The sequence below is a fragment of the Rhinoderma darwinii genome, chromosome 2 (genome assembly GCF_050947455.1).
Source record: "Rhinoderma darwinii isolate aRhiDar2 chromosome 2, aRhiDar2.hap1, whole genome shotgun sequence".
In the NCBI taxonomy this organism is placed as follows: Eukaryota; Metazoa; Chordata; class Amphibia; order Anura; family Rhinodermatidae; genus Rhinoderma; species Rhinoderma darwinii.
Window position 1 is genome coordinate 104013698 of NC_134688.1, and position 21492 is coordinate 104035189.

Consider the following 21492-nt stretch of genomic DNA (forward strand, 5'->3'; position numbering starts at 1 on the left):
CCTTGAGGAGTGTAGTTTCCAAAATGGGGTCACTTCTGGGGGTTTTCCACTGTTCGGTCCCACAGGGGCTTTGAAAATGTGATATAGCGACCAGAAACCAATCCAGTAAAATCTGCACTCCAAAAGCCAAATGGCGCTCCTTCCCTTCTGAGCCCTACCGTCTCCAAACAGCAGTATAGGACCACATATGGGCTATTGCCATACTCTAGAGAAGCTGCTTTACAAAGGTTGGGGTTCTTTTTTTACTTTTATTTGTTGAGAAAATGTTGTTTTTTTTTTAGCTAAATATACGTCTTATTGAAGAAAATTGTTTTTTGTTTTTTTTTTTCACTGCCCAATTCTAATAAAGTCTATGAAACACCTGTGGGGATCAAAATGCTCACTACACCCCTAAATTAATTCTTCATACGGTGTAGTTTCCTGAATGGAGTCACTTTTGGGTAGTTTCCACTGTACTGGTACCTTAGGGGCTTTGCAAAATTTACATGGTGCCGAGAAACCAATCCAGCAAAATCTGTACTCCAAAAGCCAAATGGCGCTCCTTCTATTCTGATCCTTGCCGTGTGCCCAAACAGCAGTTTATGACTACATATGGGGTATTTCCGTACTCTAGAGAAGTTGCTTTACAAATGTTGGGGTTCATTTTTTCCTTTATTTGTTGAGAAAATTAGAAATTTTGAGCTAAAGCTACGTCTTAATAAAGAAAAAGGATTTTTTTAAATTTTCACTGCCCAATCCTAACAAAATCTATGAAACAACTAGATGAATTCCTCAAGGGGTGTAGTTTCTTAAATGGAGTCACTTTTTGGACATTTTCATGGTTTTGGTCCTTCAGGGGCTTTGCAAATGTGACCTGGCCTCCGCAAACCATTCCTGCTAAATTTGAGCTCCAAAAGCCAAATGGCGCTCTTTCCCTTCTAAGCCCTGCCGTGTGTCCAAACAGCTGTTTATGAACACATATGGGGTATTGTTTTACTCCGGAGAAATTGCTTTAAAAATGTTGTGGTGTTTTTTCTCCTTTAGTCCTTGTGGAAATGCGAAAAAAATTAGCTAAACCTGCATTTTCTTTAAAAAAAAATTAGATTTTCATTTTCATGGCGTAAAACTTGTGGGGTCAAAATGCTTACTATACCCCTAGATAATTTCCTTGTGGGGTGTAGTTTCCCAAATGGGGTCACTTTTGGGGGATTTCCACTGTATTGGCACCGCAAGAGCCCTTCAAACCTGACATGGTGCCTAAAATATATCCTAATAAAGAGGAGGCCCCAAAATCCACAAGGTGCTCCTTTGCTTCTGAGGCCTGTGCTTCAGTACATTACTACACTATGTCCACATGTGGGATATTTCCTAAAACCGCAGAACCTGGGAAATAAATATTGAGTTAGGTTTCTCTAATAAAACCTTCCGTGTTACAAAAAAAAAATGATTAAAATGAATTTCTGCAAATAAATTAAATTAAATTTCACCTCTAATTTGCTTTAATTCCTGTGAAACGTCTAAAAGGGTTAAGAAACTTTCTAATTGCTGTTTTGAATACTTTGATGGGTGAAGTTTTTAAAATGAGATAACTTATTGGCGTTTTCTAAATATATAAGGCCTTCAAAGCCACTTCACAACTGAACTGGTCCCTAAAAAAATAACCTTTTGAAATTTTGTTGAAAATGTGAGAAATTGCTGCTAAAGTTCTAAGCCTTGTAACACCCTAGAAAAATAAAAGGATGTTCAAAAAAACGATGCCAATCTAAAGCAGACATGTGGGATGTTAATTAGCAACAATTTTGTGTGGTATAACAGAAGAGGCTGGACGCAGCTGCAGGCTTAAGGGAAGCCGACATGACCGTCCTGGTAGGGAAAGGGTTAATGTTACGAGGTCAGGGAAAGTTGAAGGAGCTGAAGGAGGGACGGGGAGGAGTTAAGGGGGGCGGGGGGGGGCCGTTGCTGTGCTTCCCGCTGTTTCTCGGCATTGAGCCGGAAGCAGCGGGAGGAGTAACACACAGTAAGCAAAGCTCCCCGTTGCCTGGCTCTTTAGTAATGGCAGAGGCCCTGATTTTAGAGCGGCTGCGTGCCGCTGCTGTGCACCACGGTCCCGGATGGCTGGAGCAGACCGTGGCTGCATTAACGCGGATCCCGGACGCCGTTTCGCCACGCCGGGCACGGCGTTCGGGGTCTGTTGTAAGGGACAGGCTCCCCTCCCCCGGCCCCCTTACGAGCATGGCTATGGCGGCGGGGGGGGAGTCGGCAACAACCGCTCCTGCGCTGGGCAGGCAGAGAGCGGTGCCAGGGGTGACGGCGATGCGGGCTGTGTCGACCCGTCCCTCTCGGCGGTCCCGACCTCCAGAGCGCCTTAGTCCGGAGGTAGTCCCGCGGACACGGCGTCGCAGAGGGAGCCCGATCCCGGACGCTGCAGGCCAGGCAGCTGGGAGGACCGCCCCTTCCCAGGCCCTGCGTCCTGGCAGGAATCCCAGGCCGCGACGGGGTCCGGCGGTAAGCAGGGAGTCGCAGGCTGGGCTCCCTGTCACCCCTCCCCCATCAGATGGAAGATGTCGAGAGCAAGGTACGGCCGCCCCGCATGGTGATGTTCCGGCCAGGGGGCAGGCTTCGTCAGGATCGTCTAGACGGACGACTAGATCTGCAGCGACATCGAGGCAACAGGTCCGGTCGGAAGTCTGGGTCCCGGCGGTCGGGCGGCAGGTTGCCGGCCCATCGGTCAGCGCGTCCTCATCCCCTTTCCGAAGATGTCGTTGGGAGGGACAGTCGTCGGCGAGAGAAGAACTGGAGGAAGGTGAACTGGACGTCTATCGTCGAGGTCAGGATGGTCCGGCTGACGGGAACACAGCGCCTGTGCAGCCCGGTGAGTGTATAACTCCATTATTGTCTTATCCAGCGATTTTTATGTCGGGTGTCGGCGGGGGGGCTGCTAGCATAGCATCGGGGGCCGGTAGTGGCGCGGGCGGACGCGACGGAGCGGGTTTGGCAGATTTAGTGGGTTGCTTACGGGCTGGTGGGGCGCCTTGATAGGGCCGCGGCGCCGGTAGTAACGGAAGTGTCCCCTGCGGTAGTTTGGGAAGGCCCCAGGGACGTGGGATCGTTGCAGGCGCGTCCTGTGGTGGCGGTTAGAGAGGCGGTCGCGGTGTCGGTGCAGACTGAGGCACAGAAGGACGGCGATCGAGTGCGCATGGACGATCGTGCTCGGGGGGAGGTGTATGTTTGTTTTGAGGGTCCGTGGGGGGCGCATTTAAAGCAGGAGGTGCGTGATCGGATCTGGAAAGATGAATACGTTGAAATTTTTTTTTTTTTTTTTTTTTTTTTTTTTTTCTCTCTTGCCGCTGGCTAAATTCAATTTGGATAAGGGCAAGCGGGATGAGAGTAAAAAGGACGAGGAGGAACGGCGGCGGTATAGGCTTATCCCGCAGACGTTCGTTAATTGGTCGCAGGCGTTCGCCATATTGGCTAGTGTGATAGGGGAAAAGGCGCCGGAAAATTGTTCGGCGTTATTTTGTTATTTTGATGCTATTGGGGAGGCTCATAGGGCGTATGGGGGTCAGGCGTGGCTGCGATATGATGAGCAATTCCGTCAGCGGAAGGCGGTTCGGCCGGCGATTCGGTGGGACCAGAAGGATATTGCTCTCTGGTTACGGGTTACGGCTCCGGTTAGGCAGCCCGTTCCCGGGAGCGGTGGCCAGGGAGGCCAGTCTAGTCAGAGTGGACCAAGCGGCGGGGGAAAGGCGGGGTTTTGCTGGCAATTCAATGAAGGCCAGTGCAAGTTTGGGGCCACGTGCAAGTTCAAGCACGTGTGCTCCGAGTGTAATGGTGCATCACACGGGGCGGCAAAATGTCTGCGAAAAAAGAGGTCCGGGAACCAGCACGGGGCTGGTCAAGGGGGTGTCGCCGGTGAGGGTGGAAAGGATGGCCCTTTATCTAAATGAGTATCCGGATAGGGCGGCAGCTAGGTTGCTTTATGAAGGGTTTAGTGTTGGTTTTGTTATTCCTCCGCCTCCTTATGAGGTTCCGGTTACGGGGAGAAATTTAAAATCGGCTTACTTGCATGTGGAAGTCGTGTCGGAAAAGTTGTTAAAAGAAGTTTCGTTGGGGCGCATGTCGGGGCCATTTGTGGAGTCGCCGGTGAAAGATTTAGTTGTGTCCCCTTTGGGTATTGTCCCTAAACGCGAGCCCGGAAAGTTTCGTTTGATTCAACATTTATCGTATCCCAAAGGTTCGTCGGTAAATGACGGGATTGATCACGAGTTGTGCTCCGTAGTTTATACCTCATTCGATAAGGCGGTGGGGTTAGTGCGGGCTGCGGGTCCTGGGGCGCTGCTAGCAAAAACTGACATCGAGGCGGCGTTCAGGTTGTTGCCGGTCCATACAGAAAGCAACGGCTGTTGGGTTGTTTTTGGAATGGGGCCTTTTACGTGGATCAGTGCCTTCCGATGGGGTGTTCCCTTTCTTGTGCATACTTCGAGGCGTTTAGTAGCTTCGTGGAGTGGGTAAAGAGGGGAGTATCCGGGGTCGACTCGTTGATCCATTACTTAGATGATTTGTTATGCGTTGGCCCGGGGGGTTCGCCGGTTTGCGGTAATTTGCTTCATGCTCTACAGAAGGTGGCGAGGGATTTTGGGATTCCTTTGGCGCCGAAAAAAAAAAAAAAAAACGGAGGGCCCGGTAGCGACGATTTGTTTTTTGGGAATCGAAATAGACTCGGTGGCAATGGAGTGTCGTCTCCCGGCGGATAAGTTGGGTGCTTTGAGGCTGGAGGTTCAACGGGCTTGTAGAATGAAGAAAGTGACGCTGAGGGAGCTTCAGTCGCTGCTGGGGAAGTTGAATTTCGCCTGCCGGATTATGCCGATGGGGAGGGTGTTTGGTAGGAGGTTGGCGGCGGCAACGGTGGGAGTGCGTGCGCCGCATCATTTTGTGCGGCTCAAGGAGGAGTACCGTGCTGATCTTCAGGTTTGGAATGACTTCTTGGGCCAGTTCAATGGTCGCTCGCTATGGATGGCCCCAGCGCAGGATACGAGTGTTTTGAATATTTTCACGGATGCGGCTGGGGCGGGTGGTTTTGGAGCTTACGGGGGAGGTCCGTGGTGCGCAGGTCAGTGGCCGGCTAGCTGGGTGTCCAGTGGACTCACGCGGAATCTGGCCCTGCTCGAGCTGTTTCCCATCGGGGTGGCGGCTACCATTTGGGGGGACAGGCTCAGGGATAAGAAGGTCCGTTTTTTACTGCGACAACATGGGGGTGGTGCTTGCCATTAATAACATCACGGCGTCTTTTCCTCCGGTAGTTCAATTGTTGCGACATTTAGTGTTGGTATGTTTGTCGTTGAACGCGTGGGTGGTGGCGGTGCATGTCCCGGGTGTACGGAATTGTATCGCTGATGCTCTTTCTCGCTCGCAGTGGGACCGGTTTCGGCAATTGGCACCGGGAGCGGAACGTCTCGGTTTGGCTTGTCCACAGCATCTTTGGGATCTGGTCTCGGTCCTGTAGAACAATTGGTACAAAGGTCTTTGGCGCGCACGACGTGGAGTGCTTATGCTGCTTGTTGGAGGCAGTGGGAGGAGTGGGTAAGAGAGTTGGGTGACGTCAATACGGATAGAGACAGGTTGGTGGCACTTTTGTACTGGTTAGGGGACGCCTGGGAGGCGGGGGTTTTCAGTGGCGAAGGTGAACCGGTTCATGTCTGCGGTGGCGTTTGGGTTTAAGTTGCGGGGCTTTCAGGATGTATCGAAGGAATTTCTGGTATCGCAGGCTTTGAAGGGGTTGCGCCCCGGGGTCGGTTATGTGCCCAGTAGAGTGCATGCGGGGTTTTACGCCAAACAGGGGGTCTCCAGATTTGCCTTTGTTACGTCAGGTGGACGGGTCGTTTTTGTCCAGGTTTCAGTTTGGAGCTGTATTTAAAAAATGTTTGACGGCGGTTGGTGTCGCGGCAGGCTCATATTCATCTCATTCCTTCAGGATTGGCGCAGCAACAGAAGCGGGGCGCTGGGGGTTGGATGATGAGGGGGTGAGGCGTATTGGTCGTTGGGAGTCCAACAGGTTTAAGTCCTATGTCCGCCCCCATATGTTATGAATTTTGCTGTTAACGCTTTACAAATGTTATATGGTGGTGCCTAATTGTTTTTTCAGTTTCAGAGTCGCCTCCGTGTTTGGTGTGGTTGATGGGTCATTCTTACGTGCACTGGGGGGCTTTGAGGGCGGACGTCCGCCCGAATGGTCGCCAGTTGCGCATTCCGCGACAGGATGCGGTTGTGCATTGGCTGGGTTTTAGAGGTATGTCGTGGAGCAGGGTGTTGGCGGAATTCCAGACATATGCTCGGCTTGATAGGGTTCCGGAGGTCTTAGTGTTGCACGTGGGTGGGAATGACTTAGGAGTCCGCCCCTTTCGTGAGTTGGTGCGGGATACCAAACATGATATGTTGTGTTTGTGGGTATCTTATCCCAAGTTGGTGATAGTGTGGTCGGACATAGTCCCAAGAAAGCATTGGCGGTTAGCTAGATCTGTGGAGAGAGTCAATAAGGCTCGCATTAAAGTTAATCGGGCGGTGTCCCGTTTTGTGGCAAAAAACGGGGGCATTTGCGTGAGGCATAGGGATTTGGAGTCAGGAGTGGGGAATTTCTGGAGGAGTGACGGGGTTCATCTGACCGAGGTTGGCATTGATCTTTGGAGCTTGGCGATAGCAGAAGGAATAGAAAGGGCGGTGGTGGTGTGGAGGAACTCACAGGCTTAAGGTGGTCAAGGCCTGTTTCGCTGTGGCGGGGGGAGTCCTTGAGGCCAGTCAGTACAAAATGGTGGGGGGGTCGCATCGGGGGTATGCGTCCCCCAAAAAAGGTACATGGTTGAAGACTTCATCGGGTGGTATCCCTTTGAAGTGGTCTTCTGGTAGAAGGTATATCACTTGAAGGCTTCATCGGGTGTTATCCCTTTGAAGTGGACTTCTAGTGGTCGGTATATCACTTGAGGGCTTCATCGGGTGTTATCCCCTTGAAGTGGACTTCTAGTGGTCGGTATATCACTGGAGGGCTTCATCGGGTGTTATCCCCTTGAAGTGGACTTCTAGTGGTTGGAGCCATCTGCAGAGGTGAACGGTGCTTCCGAGCTGGTTTACGGCTGGAGGTAATTGGTGGTTTGCAGATGGCTAATTCGGTGTGTTCTTTAAAAAGGACTATCTGAGGGGGCTTCAAGGACTTCCTCTGCTCGGGTTAATGTTATGACCCATGTTGGGTCATGTGAATTATTAGGAGGAATTCTCTGGTGGATTCCTAACTAGTTATCCGAATGTTTCGGATTTAAATTGTTTTTATAAACTGTGAAATTAATAAACGGCTGCTGTGGCCATTTCACATCCAACCTCGGTGTCATGTGTCGTTACTAAATGGGGATGGGGTGATAGTATGGTTTAAGGTTAACACACGACTCTACCTAGGCAGGTCAAGAAGAGGCTGGACGCAGCTGCAGGCTTAAGGGAAGCCGACATGACCGTCCTGGTAGGGAAAGGGTTAATGTTACGAGGTCAGGGAAAGTTGAAGGAGCTGAAGGAGGGACGGGGAGGAGTTAAGGGGGGCGGGGGGGGCCGTTGCTGTGCTTCCCGCTGTTTCTCGGCATTGAGCCGGAAGCAGCGGGAGGAGTAACACACAGTAAGCAAAGCTCCCACCCTCCCACCCTTGTTTTGTTACTCTTTAGGTCTTATGTACGTCTGGCTATGAGCGTTGTGTTTTTATTTTGTGTGCTTATTTAACATGTTTTTCTTTTTTCCGGAGTAGGTTCTGTTGTCATGGCAGCTGGCGGGGGGAGTCCTTGAGGCCAGTCAGTACAAAATGGTGGGGGGGTCGCATCGGGGGTATGCGTCCCCCAAAAAAGGTACATGGTTGAAGACTTCATCGGGTGGTATCCCTTTGAAGTGGTCTTCTGGTAGAAGGTATATCACTTGAAGGCTTCATCGGGTGTTATCCCTTTGAAGTGGACTTCTAGTGGTCGGTATATCACTTGAGGGCTTCATCGGGTGTTATCCCCTTGAAGTGGACTTCTAGTGGTCGGTATATCACTGGAGGGCTTCATCGGGTGTTATCCCCTTGAAGTGGACTTCTAGTGGTTGGAGCCATCTGCAGAGGTGAACGGTGCTTCCGAGCTGGTTTACGGCTGGAGGTAATTGGTGGTTTGCAGATGGCTAATTCGGTGTGTTCTTTAAAAAGGACTATCTGAGGGGGCTTCAAGGACTTCCTCTGCTCGGGTTAATGTTATGACCCATGTTGGGTCATGTGAATTATTAGGAGGAATTCTCTGGTGGATTCCTAACTAGTTATCCGAATGTTTCGGATTTAAATTGTTTTTATAAACTGTGAAATTAATAAACGGCTGCTGTGGCCATTTCACATCCAACCTCGGTGTCATGTGTCGTTACTAAATGGGGATGGGGTGATAGTATGGTTTAAGGTTAACACACGACTCTACCTAGGCAGGTCATGCCTGTCTTACAAGCAGATACATTTACATTAAGAAAAATGCTAATTTTTGCAATTTTTCTCTAAATTTTGGTGTTTTTCAGAAATAATACTAAATGTATCGAGCTAATTTTGCCATTTACACAAAGTACAATGTGTCACGAGAAAACAATCTCAGAATCGCTTGGATAGGTGAAAGCATTTCGATGTTATTACCACATAAAATGAAACATGTCAGATTTGAAAAATGAGGCTCTGTCAGGAAGGTCAAAAGTGGCCAACGCGTGAAGGGGTTAAAGAAATCCTTACATCATTTATCTCATTTTAACCCATTAGTGACCGCCCCATAGTGTTTTTTTCCACTTCCCGGGCATGTGAAGTCTATTAGTGCTCACTGTAGTGCCATAAGGCGGAACCCAGGGAGACCGTAACCCAGGTCTGCTGTTACCATAGATTTAACTGGGAAGGACTGTAGATCAGATACACGCTGCAAAGAAGAGCTCTGGGGATCATGGCTAGTGTCGTTTTTTTAATTGGATCGGCAATCACATGACACGCTGTTCTGGCCCAGGATCTGTGAAGAAAAAAAAAGATAGATCAGAGAAGCAGGGGTCAGAAAAGAGGAAGGAGCAAGCTGTAGAATACAAGGACCAAACTGTAAGCATGCTTCTAACATTTTAATAAGGTTGTGGGAGATTGGGGAAAATGTTTCAAGATTGGAAAACCCATTTACGATTTGCATGTGATCCATTATAAACATAAAAAGGGTACAAATATTTTTTCCCACAGTATAATCTTAGGCTAGGAGTGAGCCAAGCTTGACAGTCTGTGATTATAAATAATTTAATTAATGGATCTAGAGAAAGTAGAATTTTGGCTGGTGGTGACTCAATTCACCCATTTTATATGAAACTTACAAGACAAAATAGTAAATTGTCGCTCTAATGCAGATTAAAAAAAAAATATTTTTTATATATCTTATTTACAGTATGTGCTGTGATAGAGGTGAACAGCCTGTACTTCTGAGAGATTCAGACACCCATCAGGTGCAGTATCTTCATGGAGACTTTGTGTGGAAATTCAACAATCTACATACTACCTGGCTTGAATAGTGGCAGCTATGTGCGCATGTGGGGGCATCAATGTATTTGGTGATTTACTCTCTATGACAACACTGCACCTGACAGAAATCAGAAGTGGATATGTTGTCATTATCTGAACTGAACTGCAAACTAAGGCCCAGTTCATATAGAGTTTTTTTTTAAACATTTTTTGACGCGGAAACCGCGCCAAAAAACGGCCAAAAACGCCTCTCATTGATTTCAATGGGAGGCGGAGGCGTTTTTTCCCCACGAGCTGTAAAAGCGGCTTGCGGGAAAAAGAAGTGACCTGCCCTATCTTTGGCCGTTTAAGTCTCTGGCCTCCCTTTGACATCAATGGGTGGCAGAGACAGCCTTTTTTGTGGCATTTTTTGCGGCGTTTTTGCCCGCGCCGCTTAATGGTCGTGGGTGAAAAACACGGCATGCAGGCAGATCAAAATCTGCCCCAAAATTCCAGACGGAATTTTGATGCAGAGTTTCAAGAGGCTCTGTCACCAGATTATCAAATCCCTATCTCCTATTGCATGTGATCGGCGCTGCAATGTAGATAACAATAACTGTTTTTGTTTGTTTTTTTAAAAACGATAATTTTTGGCCAAGTTGTGAGCAATTTTATATTTATGCAAATGAGCCTCTCTAATAGACAACTGGGTGTGTTTTCTCTTATTTCCAACTGGGCGTGTATTGTGTGTGTAACATCTGGGCGTGTTTACTTGTTTTACTAGCTGGGCGTTGTGAATAGAAGTGTATGATGCTGACATATGATGCTGACATATGATGCTGATATACACTTCTATTCACAACGCCCAGCTAGTAAAACAAGTAAACACGCCCAGATGTTACACACACAATACACGGCCACTTGGAAATAAGAGAAAACACACTCCCAGTTGTCCATTAGAAAGGCTCATTTGCATAAATATAAAATTGCTCATAACTTGGCCCAAAATTATCGTTTTTAAAAAAAAAAAATGTTACTGTTATCTACATTGCAGCACCGATCACATGCAATAGGAGATAGGGATTTGATAATCTGGTGACAAAGCCTCTTTAAGCCTGCAAAAAACTCTGCATGGACATACCGACTTTGGGCCTCTAACTTCAGTTGGTCATATCTCTGCATAGAAACAACATATTTTGAAACATTGAGGGAGAGATATCAAAACTGGTGCAAGGGTTATGTGGAGTAGTTTTCCATGGCAACCAATAAGGTAACTGCTTTCATTTTCTAAGGGGCCTCTGAAAAAATGAGGTGGAATCTGATTGGTTGCCATGGGCAACTGCTCCACTTTTCCTTTCGATCAGTTTTGATATATCTCCTTCAGTGTTTACATTTGTAATGTACACTAAGGGGTAAATTTATCAACCTTTTTATGCCAGTTTTCTGGCATCAAAGTCAATGAAGGGACCAAGAACTTTTGGCCTTTGTACGCTGTCCTCGCCACTTTTGTGGAAAGGGACCGTGGTTTCAAATTGACCCGAGAAATTAGCTCCTAACTGGCATAGGTTTCACTTTCTGGTGCGTAGTAAGGTAGAGGCCAAGGCCGGACTCCGTACCTTGCCCTTCATCTATCCCTAACCCACGCCCCTTCGTATATTTGAATAAATAAATTAAATAAATAAAAAAATAAAAATTACACTCACCTCACCATGCCTCTTTTCCCCTCCGGGTACCCTCCGTAAGACACTGCTCATACAAAGCACGCATGATGCAGGACAGCGTCAGCACGTTGTATGTGACGCAGCAATGATGACATGGAGAGCTGTGTCGTATATAAGGCCCTGACACTGCTCAGTATCAAGACCTGGTATGACCTTAGCTTGCAGATGGGACCTGGAGGAGAGAAGCGAAGAGAGCGGTAAGGTGAATATGATTATTTTTATTTTATGTCCGATTGGGGAGGTGGATGCTGCACAGCCACGGTCATTGTGCCACACTTATGACGCACGGCCGCAGTCACGGCCAGCGGGAAGATCCAACAGGCTTGCGCCTCTTAAAAAATCTGTTGCACCTTACTCTAGTGGGGCAGGCAGCTAGGACTGGCATATATAACGCACTGCACATGTAGAAGAGGAGACTCCTGCTCTCCTAAATCTATATATAGCAGGAAGAGATCATACAGCAGTAGTGAGCAGTGTAGCTGAAAATCCAGCACTGGGGTGACATATCTCTTACCAGAAGCAGCAGCATGTCGGTGTGTGTCACTCTGTTCCCTCCTCCGGCTCCCCTTTCCATAGACTTCTATGTTTCCTTTCACTGCTTCTGCTCCTCCTCCTCTCTCTATAGACTTATAGTGGCTGGCAATGATAAGACACACTCTTATTTCCTGCACACCATCTCCTTTGCTATAACTAGAGACAGATTTGACAACATAGGCTGTTCAGCAGATTACAGGAAGGAAGACAGCTTGTGGGAATTATTGCATGGATAAACTTGGATCCAGCATAAATATTCATCTGGTAGATCTACTTTAGGGTGCAGCCACAGGTGGCGTAAAAATATGCCACAAAATCGGCAACAGGAATTTGGGCCATATTTGAATATTGAATATATATGAACTACAGTACCTTGAAATGAACTGGTTATAGGAGAGGTAAAATGCTTCAGGTTTGTAATAGAAAAAAATATTTTCCTAACTACATTGTATTATGCCTCATGAATTTCAAGCATTTCATACCAATGTTTTTGTTGTAGCATTTAAAAAAATTAAAATCAGTGAACTTGGGAAAATAGAGACTCGTCCTTTTTCCAATCTTTCTCTTTTATAGTTTAATGTCATACCCTGAAGGAATTATTTATTGAAGTGTTCATGGTACAAAAACAGAAGTAAAACTCAAGAAACAGTCCTATTGTTTCCACTGAACTTTTGATGAATCTCATTCTATTCTGGGATTCCATACTGCACTATTTGCCAGGTGACCGATTATGATTAATGGATAGTGGAGTTCTGCATTTAGGAATATTTCTTCACATAAAGATATAAAAAATAAATAAATTATAGTCATGATGTTTATGTCAGAAGGATAACATTCTTTATTTGTTATCTTTGTAGTTGTTAGGGTATGCTAATTGTATTTTTTATTAGGGGCTGGGAATTAAGTAAATAAATTAAAAAAAGCAATACTTACCTAGCCTTGCCCCTGGGGATTCAGCGCTGCTACACCAACAGCACTCCTGGTGTTTGTTTATATGAACGTAGCATGTGACCGCTGTAGCCAACCAGAGGGCTCAGCAGGGCTCACAGGTGACGAATCGTATTTTTGGCATAATGCCAGAAATACTACATATGGCCGCTGAGCCCTCTGATTGGCTGCAACGGTTACATGCTGCGTGCATGTAAACAATCACCGGGAGTGACTCGGAGCATCATCGCTAGATTGCCGAGGGGAAGGATAAGTAAGTATTGCTTTTTTGGTTTATTTATTTAATTTCCAGCCCCATATAAAGCAAATTCACATAACCCCTTTAAGGATTATGTAGAACTTATGCAGTAAATGCCGTCTCATATGGAAGGATGTGTACCCTTGTGTCTTTTAGATTATATTTACGTGGGTAACTCTGCAGCAAATCCAACCCAGATTTTGCTGGGAAGTCCTGCCAAAAGTCTGCACCGAATCGTGTTTGATTTGGTGCAGATTTTCGGCCGGATTTGCCACTGCGGACCAAAAGCAGAGGGAAAGAAAAAGCCATACTCGCCTCCCCTGATCTCACTGCTGGTCTCTATGCTACAGGCCTCCCGGGATGAAGTTTTGTCCCATGTTACCATTACAGCCTGTGATTGGCTGCATCGCTCACATGGGAAGAAACGTCGTCCCAGTAGACCAGCTGTGCAGAGAACAGCCTTGGGAGCAGTGAAGCATCGCTACGGGAGACCATGAGAGGTAAGTATAGTAATTATATTAAAGTTGAAATATGTACTTTTACCTACTTGTGAATTTCGCTGCGAATTTGAAGCTTTTGTCAAGCAAAATCGCACCATTTGGCATTTGTTGCGGATTTTCACTTCCCACTGAGCTCAATAGGGAAAATTCGCAACGCAGGTCAATTTATGCAGAGAAATATTTTTAAAATTTCATCTACTTTGTTGCTACTGTAATAAGCTACGTATTTTCTGCCTGCAAATCCAGACGAAATATCTTCAACAATTCGCCAATATGTGTAAACATAGCCTAATAGTCTTTGTGGCTTACTTCTATCCCGGCCTTGATGTTATGCTGCCTACTCCCCTGGTTTAGGGAGTGTCAGTGGCTTTCCCCCTTAGAGCTGCGGGCAGCAACAGGCACCCTGCTCCTAGCCAGAATGCGGAGGCCCATCATGTGTATGCTGCACCGCTTGTGCCTTAACCCTGCTGCCCAGCCCTTTTTTCAGTGCACTAGCCGGTGATGAGTGAGGGATCTGGGTGGGTTGGTACTAGGGACGCAGTGTCGCAGGCCTCAGGCAGCAGCAGGATGCGGGAGCGCTCTCTGACCCCTGCTTCTAGCACTGAGAATGACACTGTGCCAGCAGGCCATAGAGCAGGTGGCTTATTCGTACCAGGCACCTGCAGTAATACGCTTCAGTCCCTTGGACAAGGCAAAACATCTGCTGGCAGCAGTGAATTATTACCTTGTGGACAATCTCTAGTTTCCCCCAATATTGCAGGTTCATCACTGGGCTTTTTAGCTGGTCGTAGTGCAGTTTCCCTCTCTAACCTCTCTTTCAGGTGCAGTTCTTGGGAGACGGATGCAGTGAAGAAGACGACGCACTGGAGGACGCAGACGTGAAGATCACGGGCATCTTTCACATCGTGGTGGGAAATGGCACCTGTCCCTGTAGGGTCACAATCAGAAATTTCTGGGCCGCATACGGCCAAGGAGTTTGGGCTCCCCTCGTTTACCGAGGGTTGGGCAACGGAAAGTGGTGTGCTCACGTTTGTACGTTACACGCATTAACTGATTTTGGTACTGATATCAATTACAGTGAACAAAATCATGGGTCAGGCACATGACCGGTTAATGCCCTGATTTTAATAACCGTTAATGCACCGGTTTTGTTCAACTCAGCCAAAAGGTATACCACTGTATGGCATACAGTGGGATACGTCGCCCTGGGAAAGGCCCTGGGGAAACTCCGGAAGTCACTGCCCATAAATGAACAGTGACATTAGTAGCTTTCCCAGGGCTTGAGTCCTTGGACAAAGCTTCTACTAGAGCTCTGCCCATAGACTCTGGCGCTGTTATTGATGTGCATATTTGGACATAATGTCAGGAGCTTCCCCAGGGCCAAAGTCCAAGGGCGCGATTGTGATGCTCTGCCTGGGCACTCCAGCATTGGGAAGCTCCTGATATTACTGTCCATATAGCGTTGTCAGGAGTGGTAATCTTTTTTTTTTTTTGCGGGATCTCTCAGAATGGAATAGCATAGTCTACTATGCTATTCCATCGTTCAAAAAAGGGTAAACCCCATTCACATGAGTTATATTGTCATTTGTATTGGAGTTTTAGCCATGTGTCATTTTAAAAACATATTGTTCTACTATTACTCTTCCAACCTAATGTACTTGGTCTTGTTTTTCTCAGAACATGTTAGGCTTGTAACTTTACATTAACCTACAGCTAAATAGTCTATGACACTTAAATATTTATAAAAATATAAATTGTATTAAATCCAAAAATTTAAAAACACATATATCTCAGTATAAAATTCAGAGATGACTAACCACAGTGAGGTAATAGATACCAAATAGCAACAGTCATTAATGCACAAAGGTACAAAAACCTAAACATATCACAGCATGGGTACAAAAATAGAGTATATGCCTTTAATTAAATATATACACAGGCACAGAGAGAGATAATGTTATCTCAATCTCCATGCATACTCCTACATCTAACTTGTAATTGTTAGGTGAGGTTTGGATGACATTTAAATAGCATTTTAATAAACTATAACAATGAGTAGATAGCATATATAGTTGTGTAGTAATATCTTACCAATGAGATCAATGATGGCTACCTGGCGTCACACCCCGACGCGCGTTTTGGCTCCAGGCCTTTGTAACTTTATGTGGCTGAGATGCTGTGGTTCGTAAACGCTTCCACTTTGCAATAATACCACTCACAGTTGATTGTGACATTTCTTCTCTCCTATATATTTCACAGACTGACTTGTTGCAGCGGTGGCATCCTATTACAGTACCATGCTGGAATTCAGTGAGCTCTTTGGAATAACCCAACTGCAATGCTTGTTATAATTTAAGCATTGCAAAACTAAATGACAAGCAAACTGAGAACTGGAAGTAGAAGTAGAAGAAAGCCTATTAATGCAGTTAACTACAGGCAAGTTGCCAGACCATGAACAAATATCCTGATTGCTGAACTGGTGTCCCCAGATTTCCACAGCAACAATTATGGGAAAAAGTTCTAACAAGGTGAGGTACCTGCAAAGGTCAACCTTGGACCATGCTGCCAGCCAAGCGGATGGACAACATTCCCCACCAAAAAATGCTACAAAATCGCAAGAGCCAAAGGCATCAGTAAATAAAGACAATTCAGAGTTGTCGCGTTTGCCAGAAATGCAACAGGTGTGGCCATTTTAATTACATAGAGAATACTTCCTTATCACTCAATCCGCCCTTAGCGGCTTATTGATTTGGACATAGTGCTCCAGAGATTAAACTATCAAGTAGCCAGCAATACGTGGCGGGAAAAATCATTTGTCCATCGGCATTACTTGGCAAGCAATAAACAAAAGCCTGAGGAGTAACTGAATATGAAAAACCATGACAACCATGTTGTTACGGCCGCGGTCACGGCCTTTACTTACCTGCATCCCGCAGATCTTCCTCTTCCTGTTGGCGTCTTCCTCCCCAGACACGTTGGCACATGCGCCCACTCTGTCCCGTAGTGATCACTAGATGGTTCTCGGCCTAAAGGGCATATGTTAATAATTAATTCATTATTCCCTGTTCACCCTGAACTATAAAAAGGGCCCTGCCCTTCTGATCCTCGCGTAAGTATTGTTAGTATTCCCATGTCAGTCCTGCAAATGGTCCCTTAGTGTTAACCTGTTTCCGTTGTTTCCCATGCCCTGCTAACTGTATCCTGTGCTGTGTCCTGTTAATGAGCCTGTTAGTGTTTGAGTCATGTCCTACTGCACCTGCTGTCATCTGCCACGTCCAGTGTCATCTGCCACGTCCAGTGTCATCTGCCATGTCCAGTGTTATCCGCCACGTCTGGCGCAACCTGCTGCACCTGCTGTCATCCGCCACATCTGGCGTAACCTGCTGCACCCACCTCCATCTGTGCTAAAGCCTCGGCTACTGTGTGGACTATTTCAGGTACCCTTGTGCTACGAACTTGTATAGACTCTTGCATAGACTGTGACTTGGCCAGCTGCCTCTCCGCTACGGCGGAGCGGCCTAGTGGATCCACATACCCTGTGATCGTGACACATGTCCATCTCTATGCCCAAGAAAGAAATGGACATAATTGTACCCTTCATCTTCTACTTCGAGATAGGTATGCAAAAACATCCCATAAGGTCACAAAATATGTCCACCATTTAATGACATACAGTACTGTGAAAAAGTTTTAGGCAGTTGTGGAAAAATACTGCAAAGTAGGAATGCTTTAAAAAATAGAATTTTCAATGTTTTTTGTTTATTTTTATCAATTAACAAAATGCTAAATGAATGAACAGAAGAGAAATCTAAATCAAATCAACATTTGGTGTGACCACCATTTACCTTTAAAACAACAAAAATTCTTCTACGTACACCTGCACTCAGTTTTTTCAGGAAATCGGCAGGGAAGTTGTTCTAAATATCTTGGAGAACTAACCACAGATCTTCGGTGGATGTAGCCTTCCTCAAATCCTTCTTTCTCTTCATGTAATTCCAGACAGACTCGATGTTAAGATCAGGGCTCTGTGGGGCCATACCATCACTTCCACGGCTCCTTGATCTTCTTTATGCTGAAGATAGTTCTTAATAACATTGACTGTATGTTTGAGGTTGTTGTCCTGCTGCATAATAAATTTGGAGCCAATCAGACCCCTCCCTGATGGTATTGCATGATGGATAAATATCTGCCTGTATTTCTCAGCATTGAGGACACGATTAATCCTGACCAAATCCTGAACTTCATTTGCTGATATGCAGCCCCAAGCTTGAAATGAACCTCCACCATGCTTCACTGTTGCCTTCAGCCACTCACTATTGTACCACTCTCCAGCCCTTGGGCAAATAAACTGCCTGTTACAGCCAAATATTTCAAATTTTGACTCATCAGTCCACAGTTCCTGTTTTTTTGTGCATAGTTGAATCGCTTTGACTTGTTTCTATGTCGAAGGTATGGCTTTTTGGGCGCAATTCTTCTATGAAGACAACTTTTCGCCAGACTTTTTCGAACAGTAGATAAGTGTACTTGGGTCCCAACGGTTTTTGCCAGTTCTGAGCTGATGGCACTGCTGGACATCTTCTGATTTCAAAAGAAAGTAAGCATGATGTGTCTTTGATCTGCTGCACTAAGTTTCCTTGGTCGACTACATCTATGGTTCTTAACCCCTTCGCGCTCAGCGACGTACTATTCAGTTTCGCTAACCAATACGTTCGCGCTCAGCGACGGAATAGTACGTCGCGGGAGTAACGGCCATTTCGGCCGTCCTCCCGACAAATGCAGGAGCTGTGACAGCTGCTGTCTCGTACAGCAGCTGCCGCAGCTCCTACAGGGGGGACCGATCGCTGTGTCCCCGCTGATTAACCCTTGAAAAGCCGTGTTCAATAGTGATAACGGCTTTTTAGGGGTTAAGCTACAATCGCCAGCCTGCTACACGATAGCGGCTGGCGATGGTGACTATGGCAACCGGACACCAAACAATGCCGTCCGGCTCTGCCATCGACGGAAACCTAGTGGGTCCTGACAAAGTCAGGACCCACTATGCTTGCTGTCAGTGAGTAGCTGACAGCTCTAATACACTGCACTTTGCATGTAGTGCAGTGTATTAGAATAGAGATCAGGGCCTCCTGCCCTCAAGTCCCCTAGTGGGACAAAGTAATAAAGTTAAAAAAAAGTTAAAAAAAGATGTGTAAAAATAAGAAAATAAAAGTTTTAAAAGTAATAAAAGTAAAAATGCCCCCTTTTTCCCTTATCAGTCCTTTATTGTTAATAAAAATATATAAACAAATAACCTATACATAATTGGTATTGCCGCGTCCGTAACGGCCTGAACTACAAAATTATTTCATTATTTATCCCGCGTGGTGAACGCCGTAAAAGAAAATAATAATAAACCGTACCAGAATCACAATTGTTTGGTCACTTCACCTCCCAAAAAATTGAATAAAAAGAGATCAAAAAGTTGCCTGTACCTAAAAATGGTACTGATCGAAACTACAGTTCGTTACGCAAAAAATAAGTCCTCGCACGGCTTTCTTGATGGAAAAATAAAAACTTTATGGCAACACAAAAAGTAAATAATTTTTTACAAAAAGTATTTTATTGTGCAAACGCCATAGGACATAGAAAAACTATAAACATCTGGTTTCGCCGTAATCGTATCGACCCGCAGAATAAAGTGATTATGTCATTTATAGCGCACGGTGCACGCTGTAAAAAATTTTTAATAAAAAAACAATAGTAGAATTACTGTTTTTTAGTCACCACGCCACTTAAAAATAGAATAAAAACTGATCAAAAAGTCACATGCACCCCATGAAAACTGCAATGAATTCCTCAAGGGGTCTAGTTTCCAAAATGGGGTAACTTTTGGGGGTTTTCCACTGTTTTGGCACCACAAGACCTCTTCAAACCGGACATGGTGCCTAATAAAAAAGAGGCCTCATAATCCACTGGGTGCTCCTTTGCTTCGGAGGCCAGTGCTTCAGTCCATTACCACACTAGGGCCACATGTGGGATATTTCTCAAAACTGCAGAATCTGGGCAATAAGTATTGAGTTGCGTTTCTCTGGAAAAACATTTTGTGTTATAAAAAAATGGTATAAAGAGGATTTTCTGACAAAATTTTTTTTTTAAATTTCACCTCTACTTTGCTCTAAATTCCTGTGAAACACCTAAAGGGTTCATAAACTTTCTACATGCTGTTGTGAATACTTTGAGGGGTCTAGTTTCTGAAATGGGGTGTTTCATAGGGGTTTATAATATATGGGTCCCTCAAAGCAACTTCAGAACTGAACTAGAACCTAAAAAAATAAATAAATTAGGCAATACTTCGCTTCTTACATTATACTGATAATGAGCAGTGCCCACCCCGAGATGACCCCAGTTTTAACCGTTTGTATAAACGGAGACCCCTATTAGACCGTTTCAGTGCCCGGTTTTCCCAAGCATTCACCCCCGAGAAGTGTATTTCTATTGATGAGTCCTTGGTAGATTTTAAAGGGAGGGTTCAATTCCACGAGTATCTGCCGGGTAAGAAGGCAAGGTATGGCGTGAAGATGTATAAGCTGTGCGAGAGTGCATCAGGGTATACCTACAAATTTAGGATATATAAAGGGAAGGACACCAGTAGTCAGCCCCCAGAATGCTCCCCCTTACTGGGAGTTAATGCAAAAATTGTGTGGTATTTGGTGCACAAACTGCTGGACCAGGGTTACCACATCTACCTGGATAATTTTTATACCAGCGTCCCACTCTTCAAGTGCCTCGCTTCCAGAAGTCCTGCGGCACTGCTAGAAAAAAAGCTGAGGCCTCCCTAAGACTCTGCTTGGGCAAACAAGAAGGGGTGAGCGCAGGGCACATTCTAGCAGCAACATATTGTGTGTCAAGTACAAGACAAGAGATATGCCACACCAGTACCCATGTACCAGTACGAGGTACCAGTACAGAGACCCCCAAACCAGACTGCATCCTGGGCTTCAATAGGTACATGGGAGGGATGGACTTGTCAGATCAAGTCCTGAAGCCCTACAGCGCCATGCAGTGTGGTATAAGAAGCTGGCCGTGCACATCATACAGATGGCATTGTACAACGCGTACGTGCTACGTCGCTGTACAAGTCAGAGGGGAACTTTCCTAGAACTTCAAGAGGTGGTTATCAAGAACCTAATCTTTAGGGACCAGGAAGGGGGGGGGCACCCAGTACCTCTGGAAGTGGGGCCAAACACATCGTAGAAGGGCAACACTTTCCAGGAGAAATTCCCCAAACTGGCAAGAAGGGAAAAAGTCAAAAGAGGTGCAAAGTCTGCTATAAGAGGGGGATAAGGAAGGACACAATATATCTATGTGACACGTGTCCCGAAAAACCAGAGCTCTGTATGAAAGAGTGTTTTAAAATTTATCATACATCCCTTGGTTTATAATTTACCCCAATTTTACTTACCCTGATGTACTCCGCACAGCTTACCCCCCCTTATCTTTCCCTTCTGAGCCCTGCTGTGCGCCCAGGCAGCTGATAACAGCCACATTGAGGGTATTGCCATACCCGGGAGAACCCACATTACAGTTTATGGGGTGTATGTCTCCGGTCAAAATGCTTACTACACCTCTAGATGAATGCCTTAAGGGTGTAGTTTTTAAAACGGGGTCACTTCTTGCGGGTTTCAACTGTACTAGTACCTCAGGGGCTTCTGCACACATGACTTCACACCAGGAAATCCCCAGTAGGCCAAATGGTGGTCCTTTCGTTCTGAGCCCTCCCATGGGCCCAAACAGCAGTTTATCACCACAAATGGGGTATTGCTGCACTCAGAACAAATTGCGCAACAGAATGGGGTATTTTATTTCTTGTGAAAATAAGAAATTTTCAGCCAAAACTACATATTATTGGAAAAAATTAATTTTGTTTTAATTCCCAGCCCAATTCAAATAAGTTCTGTGAAAAAACTATGGGGTCAAAATGGTCACTTTACCCATAAATGAATTCCTTGAGGGGTGTAGTTTTCAAAATGGGGTAAATTCTGGTGGGTTTCCATTGCTTTGATACCTCTGGGGCTCTGCAAATGCGACATGGCACCCGAA

The 21492-nt window shown here is 45.8% G+C and overlaps 1 protein-coding gene across 1 annotated transcript; it reads left to right on the top strand.

Moving 5' to 3' along the window:
• Positions 1–2109: 2109 nt before the first annotated feature.
• LOC142740746 (uncharacterized) lies at positions 2110–6724 on the top strand. Its single transcript, XM_075850170.1, has 2 exons — positions 2110–2851; positions 6122–6724. The coding sequence occupies exons 1-2, from the start codon at positions 2212–2214 to the stop codon at positions 6721–6723; spliced, it is 1242 nt and encodes a 413-aa protein (XP_075706285.1). The 5' UTR covers positions 2110–2211; the 3' UTR covers position 6724.
• Positions 6725–21492: the final 14768 nt, after the last annotated feature.

What these genes read in the sequence shown, in the direction of transcription:
- LOC142740746 (XM_075850170.1), top strand. Translation starts at nt 2,212, where the DNA reads ATGGCTATGGCGGCGGGGGGGGAGTCGGCAACAACCGCTCCTGCGCTG. An exon ending in CACAGCGCCTGTGCAGCCCG is followed by an intron (nt 2,852 to 6,121) that starts GTGAGTGTATAA and finishes TTGTTTTTTCAG; the next exon opens with TTTCAGAGTCGCCTCCGTGT.